Source organism: Dermacentor variabilis, chromosome 4, assembly GCF_050947875.1.
Source record: "Dermacentor variabilis isolate Ectoservices chromosome 4, ASM5094787v1, whole genome shotgun sequence".
NCBI lineage: Eukaryota > Metazoa > Arthropoda > Arachnida > Ixodida > Ixodidae > Dermacentor > Dermacentor variabilis.
The window spans coordinates 18,852,170-18,864,822 of NC_134571.1; the positions used below are offsets into that span (position 1 = coordinate 18,852,170).

The 12,653-nt window shown below is 42.1% G+C and overlaps 1 protein-coding gene across 1 annotated transcript in view; it reads right to left on the bottom strand.

Moving 5' to 3' along the window:
* Window positions 1–9,491, bottom strand: part of Cand1 (Cullin-associated and neddylation-dissociated 1) — a 100,432-nt gene extending 90,941 nt beyond the window's left edge. The window contains exons 1-5 of the mRNA XM_075688251.1: window positions 9,317–9,491; window positions 5,685–5,786; window positions 5,291–5,358; window positions 4,997–5,109; window positions 1,682–1,951 (exon numbers count right to left, since the gene is read on the bottom strand). Of these exons, the coding sequence (XP_075544366.1) occupies window positions 1,682–1,951; window positions 4,997–5,109; window positions 5,291–5,358; window positions 5,685–5,786; window positions 9,317–9,358 (595 nt within the window). The 5' untranslated portion in view covers window positions 9,359–9,491. The remainder of the gene's footprint in view (window positions 1–1,681; window positions 1,952–4,996; window positions 5,110–5,290; window positions 5,359–5,684; window positions 5,787–9,316) is intronic.
* Window positions 9,492–12,653: the final 3,162 nt, after the last annotated feature.

Consider the following 12,653-nt stretch of genomic DNA (forward strand, 5'->3'; position numbering starts at 1 on the left):
TGAGAAGAATCGAAAGGCGCCTTTGCTGTTGTTGACCACAACCATTACAAAGCCTACACATAATAAAGGCAACTTTGGCTGTACCTCTTTTTGTCATGGAAGTGCGGAAAGCGATGAAAGTAATAAAATGAGGCATCTACTTAAGAATGTTTGGGGCGTGCAGACCGCTTGGTTTGTCGTTCGCGTAGCATACGACAGATGGTAAGCGCGATCATTATTAGCTAGACTTGGCACACGACATATCGCTGCAGCAAGTTCAGGGTGCGATCATTACGCGAGTGCGATCATTATGCGAGTAAATACAGTAACTTTTTGCTCAGCCTGCTTGTTAGTGGCAACAATATCTCAAGATCTAGGTCAGCTACGGCTGTAACTTTTTTTGTTATGTGGAGCTAAATGCACAATGGTTGAAGTGCAACAAGCAGATTCTTTTGTTTTCCTTCAAATTCTTTTTTGTTTGCTTTTGTTTTTGTTCCCTAGTAGCCATAATGTAAACACTGAACTTTGATGAGCTGCTAAATGAACAATTGTTGTCAGCTTTGAAAACTGCTTGCAGCACTTCACTTGCTAAACATTAGCATAGCTTTTTGCCCAATATTTTTTACCTAGTCTTTACAAACAATAGCAATCGACTTTTAATTATCTCCATAATTATTAACTCTATCAAAAAAATTATAAAATTTTGGTCATCAGCTCAAAAAGCTGTATAAGACCACGTCTTTCAATTAAATTTGGTCTAAAAATAAGTAAGATAGCTCTATACACCATGGCCCCCCTTAAGTGCACAAGAAAGCATGACTTGACTTTCCCGTGAGCAAACAACTTTCCTTTCAAGCCGCCATCTTGTTTGGACAGCAAAGTAGACCGCATCGATGCTGTCTCCACGAAGCTGTTTATTTAGCTATCTACAGCGAGTATTGAAACACAGCCAGAGCCACGAGCAGTACTGGGAGAAGACACTGGTGCCAGTGCCCACAGGAGTACGGCAGTTAGTCCACATAAGAATGATGGCCAGCATAAGAATTTGCCTAAACTTCGTCCTTCTGACTTCAAACGGCTTTGTGACTGCAAGCTGATCACATTTTACATAACCGCCGTGCTGGCTTAGTGGCTATGGTGTTGTGCTGCTAAGCAAGAGGTGGCGGGATCAAATTTCAGCCACGGCGGCCGCGTTTCGATGGAGGTGAAATGCAGAAACACCTGTGTAATTAGATTTAGGCACACGTTATAGAACCTAACGTGGTCAAAATTAATTCGGAATCCCCCACTACGGCGTTTTGGCATGTAAAACCCCATAATTCAATTAAAAAATATAACACAGACTATTGTATTAGCGTGCAACAATTCGCTACAATTATGCATGCAAAAAGATACTTATTGCCTTAATGCATTTAGAAAAACATGACTGCTTGAAAATTTAAGCAGATAAAACGTAATAAACAACACAAGAACATCTGAAGCCACAAGCACTAGATTAGGCAAATCTGCCTACTACTCATAATTTCCATGGTAGCTTAACAATCCTACAGTGCCAGAGTTCCCACTAAAGTTTTACAAATGTGTTTGATTACTTGGACTCGGAGCTGTCTTCTCAGCAGTCTAAGTAAGACTGGCTTCAATGCTGGCCATAAGTGGAACACACCCAATGTTAGGAGCTCAAACTGAGGTGGAGCAGCCGTACCAATGGCAGTAATGGAGCGTTTTCGCACAGCCAGCCGTGGTGAGGCCAACTGGGGCAGCAGGGCCTCTTGGATGGCTGGTTGGCTGGGCAGAAGCAGAGCGCCAAAGCGGCTCAGCAGATCCCCCAGAATGTCCAGGGCCTCTAGCTGCACAGCAACGTCCTCCTGGCGCCCAATGGCCCGGCCAAGCCTCCCAGTCATCTTCTTGCACACAGACGCCACCAGGGTGCCCCCACTGCAGGCTGGCAGCTCCCCTATGACTGTCTTCAGACCTGCACATAGAGAATGGGGCACGTAACTTGTAGACAATGCCGCAAATTCAACAATGTTTCGGGTGGCACTTACTTTCTTAGAACAGGAATTCCTTATCTTTTTGAATACAGTGGGTAACAACACAAACTGCACAATACATATCATGGGGTAGCGTCATGTTTTAAGCACAGCAGAGGGTGCTAGCAATGACATTGGTGGAGTTAATCACAAACCTACCAGGATTGTAAAGGACCTTGAAAAGCTCAGTGAAATTGCTGCCCCTCCTCTGTTAAACATCCTGATTCCCACGTGGGTATCCTTCCGAGATTTCAAACAATGATAGCCCCATCCCCGTCAGGGCAATAGCAAACGTCTCACTTCTGCATCACTTTCCTACGCAGCCTAGGTAACCCACACTTACACACTCCACTCTACATATCTGCCTTCCCGAAGAAGACAAATAGTCTAGAGTGGAACCATTAAATGTAAAAGAAATATTTTTAAACTAAATATTTTAGCTTAGTGTCAAATAACACCGAGAAACACGTCATTACTCTTTACGAGCACACACACACATGCACTCGTATGAAATACAGTGTGAAGGGGACCCAGAAAAATGAGCCACATTATACAATCTAAAAGAAAAATTGACGTATTAATTTTTCTTTTTGGCACTGATAGGTACAGCACTCACAGAATGAAATGTGACATGGAAACTTTAAGTAGACACTAGATATGTGTAATTACTCGAGTGTACTTTGTCATGTCGCTACGAATCAAACCACTAAATGTAACGTGGAAATTTACATATTGCTTTTTCTTTATGGCCCTGATAGTACAGCACTCACAGAATGAAATGTGACAGGAAAACTTTAAGTACATCCTACATATGTGGAATTACTTGAACGTACCGTGTCATGTCGCTACGAATCAGGCCACTAATGGCGTTTTTCACTGGTCGGTCTGGAGCATGATTTTTTGCTCCACGGCGGCGAATCCAAGTGCGGGTTTGCACTTTCTAGTGGTCGTTTTGTATCAACTCGCTCCGTGCTGGATTGCTCTCACTTGCTTTGCTGCCAAGGTGCGGATTTGGGCGGAAATAGAACCAGAAGCATACGTCACTTCCACTCGCTGTAGGACGGCGATTTGGTGGTCATAAGAACGCACAGAGCAGAAGTCGGTTTCTGTGACGTGTGCATACAGACTTCCGGTACAATCCACCGTGGAGCATTTTCGCTCTCCGCTGGTATATTTGGACAGGTGAAATGTGAGCACTTGCTCCAGGATTTCGCCGACCGCTCCAGACCGACCAGTGAAAAACACGAAGTTCACTCTTAAATGCACGAGTGAAAATTACACTGATGTCACACGGACTGTAGAAATGAAACTATCCTCATTAGTTAGCCCCAAGTCAATGCGTTTCGTTCCATGAGCACTGTACATGAGGGAAACAGTTTGCGGGGCTTAATGTGATGACAGGTATGACATAGATTGTTGCATGAGATAACGTAACCTTGTCAGATAAAATCCTAGTGACACAATCGATCTTGAAGTCAGTTCTTATTGACAAATGGACATCTGCGAACCTGTAGGACTACTTCCTTGATCAGGTGGCATGGGTAGGTTCATGTACGTGGACATAGAATACATTATTCCAGTTTGTTCAAACGAAAGCATCTCTTCCTTGCCTAAACACATAGATACAAGCTTAATATGCGTTGCGGTTTGTTGCCTTCATTTTTCGTCCTGAAGTGCCATGTCACTTAGTGGTATTTGAAATGTATAAGGTCGTCCAATATGAAAGAGAATGCAGAATTTTAGTTCAAACCCAGTAATTTTCCTTGCATGTGCTTGTAGTTAGGAAATGTTCCATCAGCAGGAACCTTCAACAGAATGCATACTTAATAATCAGCGTGAAAACAAAGGAAGACCCAGAGTTACAAGAACACAGGACGAGCGCAAACTCTGTCTCCCGTTGTTTTCACACTGATCGTTAAGTATGCATCCTTTCCAGCTCACCCACCTTTCTACCCTACTTCAACAGGACAAATGCATAACAAATAGCTACGAGTGTGGTTCTGACTTGCACATTTGCACGTATTGCAGTTGAAACACAGATGAGGTGTTCCCTTTCACATTGGATGAGGGTGTACAGCACATTACTTTTTCATTCTCAGGGATGACGCAGCGGTACGTCTCACAAAAAGTATCAATATTCCTGAAAATTTATGAAGACAAAATGATTAAGTGCTTATATCTAAACATTACACCTACGTTACACCTATTGATGCCCACAAGGATAAACACCGAGTCTGAGAAGGGTAAATATGCCAAACACAAATTATCCCGACAACTATGAGATCTGGATTTTTATCCTGCAGATAGGACATGCTTAACTATGAGAACCAAATTAACATTGCAAATTAACATCGCCCACAGAGTAAGTCATTGTATGTCATATAAGGAAACTGGAGGCAGTGTCTCACCAAATCCAGTGACTGTTACAAGTAAACAGCTGTTTGCAAAATGAAAGGTAGCAGATTCATCACACCACATGGAACAGTAATTTCTAAACAACAAATAAAAGCAAAAGACTGCAGCGATTCATCCCCTACAGAGCAAGAAGAGCGTGTGCAAAACAAAGGCACCTTAGAAAGAGGCTGAAAATACGCAATAAGTTTTCTGTGCTCTGCAAGACCGTATATTCAATATTGGACAACCAGCTTGTGACTACTATCACAGTATCACCAAAAATGCCTTGTGAAAAAAGCTTCCAAGATTAGAAAATCTGATGTATCTTAAAATGACATTGTTCCATTAAACTTAAATTTATTCTATTCATATATTTGGAAGCATTCCTGAAGCAGCAGCACAATATTTTGCTGTTTGAATGAAAATTAAGTTCAGGAAATGCTTCTACAAGACAGCACAGTCTTGTACTGGTTGAATCAATGTTTACCAACGTGTGCAGACACTGCAACAAACATCCCTTACCAGCTAAAGTGGGTTTACCTTGACAACCCCCTGATCACAGAAATTGTGAACATACACACAAAAGAGCTTACCTATGCTAGAAATGTCGCGCAGCTGCTCCTTTTCAGACATCATGTTGTTACAGAGGCTGTCGACTATGGTCTCGACTTGGTACTCCTTCACCTTGTTCACCAGTGGGCCAAGGCTGGATTAGAACAAGCACTCTTAGTTTTCACAGAACTTTGACATATAGATCACTTGCTAGACACCAAGCACGTCCAAAGCAAGAAGCTACTTGCACTAGGTGCTGTGTTTCAGGCAGTGTCAGCAGTTTTAGGTAATATATTCAGCAAGTTCTTTCTGCAGGAATTTATTTAATATCTTACCATTTCACAGCAAGATTTTGTACTTCTCCATTCTTATCTTCCAAAAGTTTCAGGAGCATCTTCACTACCTGAGAAAGGAACATGTTTTCAAACAGTGGTCAACAGTACATACTGCATTGATGTGTTATGTACTAAGAGGGCACCCAAATTTCTACAAATGATACAGCAAAATTTCTACAAATGATACACATGACGTTTCTTAAATATTATCATTAACACGTTTGGCTACTAAGTCAGGCTGCCAAACAAAGTGTAAATCCTCATTGGCTAGTAAGAAAGAATCAGTCAACTGCTCTTGGAGAATGCACTAGAGGCAAAACTATCACATTTGGCAACAGCCTCTATGTATGAGCAACTTAAATTAAAATAATAGGTGCAATGTGCAATCGCTTGCCTTCCTTTCACTGTCATCATCAAGTTTGATAGAGTCTTTTTGCAGTTCTTGCATCAAATCATTTGTGGCCATGAAGCGGTAGTCCTTGTCACTGGATGTCATCTGTAATCAACACATGTTGGTGAACTGCTTGTACCAGTTTCAGCATTCAAAAGAAACTTCGCTTTTAGGACAATTTTCCCCTCAACGTTGTCACAAATACTTCATCATGGACAACCAAGATTTGATATGCCAGCTTCCCATGTAGGCTGTGGCCATGCTGCCTTTAGAAGGGCTGACTGTTGGGCTAGTTGGTCTTATATATATATATATATATATATATATATATATACTAGCTTGGGCACATGCACCCCCATCACATAAAATCATCGATTCTCTGTTTTGCTTGCGCCTGTCTGCTTCTTTTTTTTTTTTTTTTCACAAAGTGCCATAGTCAAACCACATATTCTCGTGACTGAGAGAGACCTCGCAAGGGCTTGGAAATTCACATCATCCATAACAGCCCAGCAGAATGGTTTGTCTCCAGAAACAGAATGCATTTTACTTAATTCACCCTGGCCAGGACTTAAAAGGGCACTAAAGCAGAGCAATATATCAGTTTAGACTAGTAATGTTTCAAAATGGTGTTTGCATTAACACAGTGGCAATAGCTTATTACAAAAAAAAGTAAGGCCAATTTCCTTCTTTTTTAATTTTGTGCCAGAACCCCAGCACCGGTAACATCACTGTCAGGTCAGACTTAAATGCATTTCATATTTAGAATGTTGTGGCTCACATACAGCATGCAGCTAAAAGACTCCGAGCAGTATGTGCAGTCATGTACAAAATCGGATCAGCATGTGACGTTAGGTTAAGAAAACTCGCATATACGGCTCTAGGTGAAACCGTATTACGGTATGGCATTACAATCTATGGACTTCCTTCACCATATAGGCTAAATAATACAAATAATACAAAAAATAATGAATAATATATCATACGGAACAAACAGCAACTTCATCAGCCACAGTGAGCTGATGGCAGAACATGGCATATTTGATGTTAAACAACTTTTTATTTCGGTGGTATTTACGAAGCATTATTTTGATAAATCCTTTAAAACAAAAGATGTAAAAGCTCGTCATCTGCACAAGACTGACACATTCATAGTAAGGTTCGTTACAGCGCAACACAAGACAAGGACAAAAGAAGGTATAAAGCGACGACACAGCGCCGTGTCGTTGTTGAATCCCAACGAACTGGCCCTATGTCCTATGAATCACAAGCAACTGGCCCAACTTGCCGTTTTGACTGAGACATTCATGCGGGCTAAAGCATTGATGAACTATGGTAAGAGAATGAGAGAATGAGATCATTTTATGGTACCGTTCTACTTTAATAAAATACAAGTTCCCAAAGCATTCTCATTCAGGAAAATAAAATATTTTGAACGTCACACGGATCTGACAAGTGGCTGGGAATAATAGACGAAAACCATGTGACACGACTTTTTTCTGATGAACTTTCACTAACAACTGTATAAAACAGACTAGGTATTGTGTTCTTTCTTATGTGTATTGTGTTCTTTTTACTTTTTAATAGTGATTGGAGACTGCTACTCTTCCAAAACATTTATAACTGCACATGATGAAATAGAGGGTTGTGCTGTACATATATTTTGCTGCTGTGACATGTCTTTGCATTAACTATTGCTCGTGCAGGAACAAATACTAGAAATTAGCCGAGCAATGGAGGAAAAGAGAGAGGGAATGGAAGGGAGGGAAATTGTGTACTTGTATTATGCCTTGTTGAAGGCAAATACACAGTGGTCCAAATAAAAGCATCGATGCTTTTGCAGACTACAGGTCACTGTCTATGGCACATACAAAAAATTTAATTTTGCTACTGTACTTTTTTTTTTCTCTCTTCCTATTGTTTCCTCTGTTCTTAGAGCACAAGACTGTGTCATTCGGGCCATAGCACTGCCCAGTCCCGCTCAAAACATCATTGCTTTAGCGGCCTGACAAAATATTCGATTGTATGTTTTATGTTCTAATAATGAAAGAAAGATATTAAAAATTTGCAAAGGTGTCTTCCGCTTGCTTAGCATACAATGCAGTTCACCTTTACCAATAAAAGATTAACTAGGCCCAAGGAGACAATAATCCATGTCACGCTGAGCCGATTGCCACTAGCTTCTCATTTTTGCATCTTTCCTTGCTTACCAAGCCTTCTTTCCTCGTAAGACTGGCATTTTTGGTAGTGCACAATTCGATAATACCGCTCAAATTATTTATCTCTTTAGTGTTTCTTTATTCGATATTCATATCACAGTGAAATTTGTATCAACTGTGATCGTCTCAACAATATTTGACAGTAACTGGATATCATGCTGTACTATTTCATACCCAAGCCAAGCAGCCGGAATTCAAGATTTTGAATACCTGAACAGTATTATAATTTTTATGATGTGGCAATGATTGCTACATCTGAAACGGAGGGGTGTTGGCCATCGACCATATATCAACTGATGTGGACTAGAATGCATACAAATGTATAATGGGATGCAGCAAGAGAATATATGGAGACTTGTCAGTTAGAATGCAACATTTAGGCTTTGCTGAGGTGAAAAACAATACTGCAAGTTGAAAGCAGACAATGCCACTTTGTATTGGACACCCCAAACAAATTGCAACTATACACAGTCTAAACATACACAGTTGGTGTCGTCTTTTTGGTGGTTATGTACGTTGCCTACTCCTAGGTGTCCAAGTGATCCTTTAGCTGCAAATTATGCTTATCGAATTTCGGTGAATGCACAGTCCTACCTTATACTGAGCTGTTATTTTGTTAAGGCAAATCCAAGCATTATTTCCAAAATTTCTAAGAATATGCAAAAACTGCCAGTATAATTGGAAAACAATTCAAGCAGCCTACGCTTAGCCCTCGGAAACTATTTTACTCGGCACCTTTACTCGTTTTACACCAAAAAGGAAATGACATAGCACGCTCCTACACTCCAGTTGAGAGATTCTTGTCAAGACCATAGTAGATATCAGTGTCCCGCTCTGCGGCTTCTCGCAGCCGCTTCACTTCGACGACCTCCTTATCACACGTCGCTTAACCTTTCTGAAACATAATCACATGTCAACAGGGGCTGAAGCTGAGGCTGGACAGTGCGCTGCGCTTGACCACGCTTTGCACCCATGAAACCCATGAAGCTTAAATACGACACGCAAAGAAGTTTATCTTTTAAATTGTCCTTGCGGGGTCTTAAGTTACGTGATGTAAAGCGCTTGTTTCTAAATGGCACACAACTACTGATTAAAAGTTGTCAAGCAAATAGGAAAACAGAGGGCGTGACAAAGACAATTAGCTGTTTACAAACACGCGTTCCAGCCGGCATCGAGCACGGGACCCGGCAAGTCAGTTTTTGGTTGCTGCATGCATAGTGCTAGATAGAGCACCTTGCCAGCTGGGAAATAGCCACGTATCAATGAAAGACAGCTGATGCAGAAATCTTGATTAGAATAATGACAAGCGGACCGAATATTTGCTTTCAATGCACCGATTAGGCTTAAACGCGATGTCACAGTCCTGAAACCATCAATTGCGTGAAACCTGGGCTCGCCGAGCGAGTGGTGTGAACTTACTTTTTCCAGCAGATTGGCGATGTGGTACGAGACACCCGCCATTTTTGTGTATTATATGGCCGAAAATAAAACAATATTTACCGGCGTGAAACGCCAGAACTCGGATTGTTCGTAGCAGGGGCAAAGCGCTCCGCTGCCTTCGAACGTTCCCGAGAGCACCACAGATGACCAGAGGAACGACATACGAGCAGGAGATTGCACGGGGGTGGTAACGCGCGACATCACCCACTGACGCCGGAATCCAGAACTGTCAAGCCAAGCCGCCTCGAGCCGCCATGTGCTTGGTATGGTCGGTACGGTTGCCTTTGGTTTCGCAAAGAAGCAATGCTTTTCGGCTGCTTTCACATATCGGCTACAACCACTCGTTTACTGTAGTCTAATTATAAAGCGAGGTCGGCCCAAGTGTGCGCTGTAATTTGCTACTGTGCGCTGAGAAAAGGGAACAAAAGAGGGATGAAAGATGTTGATGACAAAGATATTGGCGCGATGGGCAAGGTTTCTCACTGGTGTTGTGGGCAGCTATTTTTCGTCGCGACGATAGACTGGATTCTTTTTTTTACAAGTACTGCTCCAGGAGGGCACATGTAACCGGCAAACTGAGGCCTCAGGAGAGCGCCTGAGATTATAACAATGGAGGCAGCGCAGGATCTCCAGGGCACCCAGGGCGGCTCGTGGGTTGGGTAAAGCAATGAAGGGGACTAGTTGGTGAACGTTCATGGTTAAATTGCGCTCAGTTTTACAAACACGATATTAAGGAAGGACAGGACGTGGACGGACGCAGCGCAATGTCAATTGCGCTGCGTCCGTCCACGTCCTGTCCTTCCTTAATATCGTGTTTGTAAAACTGAGCGCAATATAACCATGATCGTGGGTTGGGGCCGCGAAGGCCGAAGCGTGCCAGGGCGTGTTCGCACAACAAATTGGCTGTACGCTTTCGCCGACAGCTGATCTTATACGCATTCTTGGATTGCAGCGCGTGGTGACACACGGATCAGAAGCAGAGGGGAACTCCCAACTAAATCTTTATTGAAACTATCAACATACATATGTATGTATGTATAAGTGATTGCAAATACCGCAGCATGCAAACATGACAAGGTCTATAGGCTATCAGTTAAACATGTCAAGAGGTAGGGAAGCCAAAAACCCAAACAACAAAAGGCACTACTTGAAATTAACGCACGTGCTAAGATATTGAAATTCGCTTTCCAATAGAGATATTGACGTGTGGCTAACGCAAGTCTCTCTTAATCTTTTCATGTGAAATGCCTTAATTATTTCCAGTGTGGATTGGCATTTGTGTCTTGAAAGGATTGTTGTGTCATCAAACAAAGGCCAAGTGCAGCGTTAGGCCAAACAAAAGTCAAGTGCCGCGTTAGACATGTGTCCCCTTTAGTGCCTTGTAACATTGGTATAGTTTATCAGATTCCACTCAAGTGCGGGAAAACTTAAATTGGACAGAGCAGCAGTTGTATCAATATCAGTCTAAAAGAACATGAAAAATCACTTAACAACCCTAATGCTTCACGTACATCTAGTGTCACATTGTTTCAACTGCAGTTGTAAACCTTTGTTTGAAGACACAAAAAAAACTCAATGCCCTTCCACTTTGTGAAGAAGGATGACCAACGAAGCTGTGTATGTGGACCCTTTCATGGCGAAGTGCACCTCCGCCGCGGGTCGGCCGGCATTGGCCCACGTATGGGGAGCTTTTTGCTTACCATGCCAATGACACTAAAATTTCCTTGGATGGTAGAGGTATACAGCTTCGCTGTAAAATCCTTTCAAGACACAAATGCCAAACCACACGGGAAATAATTGAGGCATTCCACATTAAAAGAATAGGAGAGACTTGCGTTAGCCAAGCATCAAAATCTGTTAGAAAGCAAATTTCAATATCTTCTCAGCAGGAGTATTAATCTCAAGTAGTGCCTTTTGTTTTTTTTTTTTGTTTTTTTGGCTTCCCTACCTCTTTATATGTTTAACTGATAGCCTTTAGACCTTGTCATGTTTGCATGCTGTGGTATTTGCAATCACTTATATACATATATATATGTTGATAGTTTCAATAAAGATTTAGCTGAGAGTTAGCGCTCGTCCTGTCTGCTTCTAGTCTGTGTGTGTCACTTCGCGCTAAAACCCAAGAATATGTTACCATACCAACTCGCCCTACTTTCTATCCTTTTGCATTATCTTATACACCCCTGGCAGGCGCAGGCCTCAGCGAGCCCCAACCCACGTACCAGTCCAGGGTCTATCCTTGGTGTCGCCATTGCCGTTTTGGTGTCCTGAGGCTCCACCAATAATGTGAAATAATGACACATTGTTACAACTAGTAAAGAACACGATTGCATAAATACAATTATGTCCAGCCGCCAACTTGACAAGTTCAGCACTACTGCGCACCGTGACTTCTACAGCACCAGTCAGAACTTTGCCGTGCGATGATCCTAGTCATCAATACAGCAGCATAGTCTCAAAGCTAGTCCTGTATAACTTGCTACTCTGCTCCGAAGATAATGAATGAAAGAAGGATAGATGATGTTGGTGACGAATATTGGTGTGATGATCCTAGCCACACAGTTGCATATGTTTAGTTTCAAAATTAGTCCTGGTGTTGTGTAGAAATTGTAGCATGCCCCATTGAGTTCTATATACCGGGTGGGGGCCAAGGACCCAGAATAAATAATCTGAGAATGACCTGGCATCCGTGTTTGCCAGTGAAGCTAAAGTCAATCCCTTCTGTCTGTGTGTTGGGCATCAGTTGCAATCCGGGCAATGATAGCCGATGAAGTGTGCAGTGTGCCAAGTGAATGCCACACTAAGTCGTATACCACACTTTATAAATAAACTTTTGTGTAGGCTAGTTAGTTTTTTGCTTCGATAGATACATAAACAATGCGGAAGGAAGCATACAGGTATAAAGGCCCTTATAGAACACACACATAGGCACCAATGTACATGTTATACATGCCTTTACACCTGTACTCATCTTAGTTCCGTGCCCTTTACTAATCTGTTGGAGCAATGTATCCTGCACACGAAGCCTGTGTCAGCGTTTCGAGTTTCAGTGGCATACAACATATCATATTTCGCTGTAAAACTTAAAGAGGCACCTGTGTTGACGATGTAGTTGAGTACAGTGATTGGATATGAAGCTGCACATCACATAGATAAGCGGGGAGTTATCAGGTCTGGAAAAAATGTGCACTAAGGTGCCATCGTGCAAGGCAACTCTTCTGTTTATTTGGCGTGGCATGCACTTCACATGAGATGTGCACAAGTGCACCTTTAGGCTGCAGGATTAACACAGAAAGAACTTGAGGCAACAATCGGA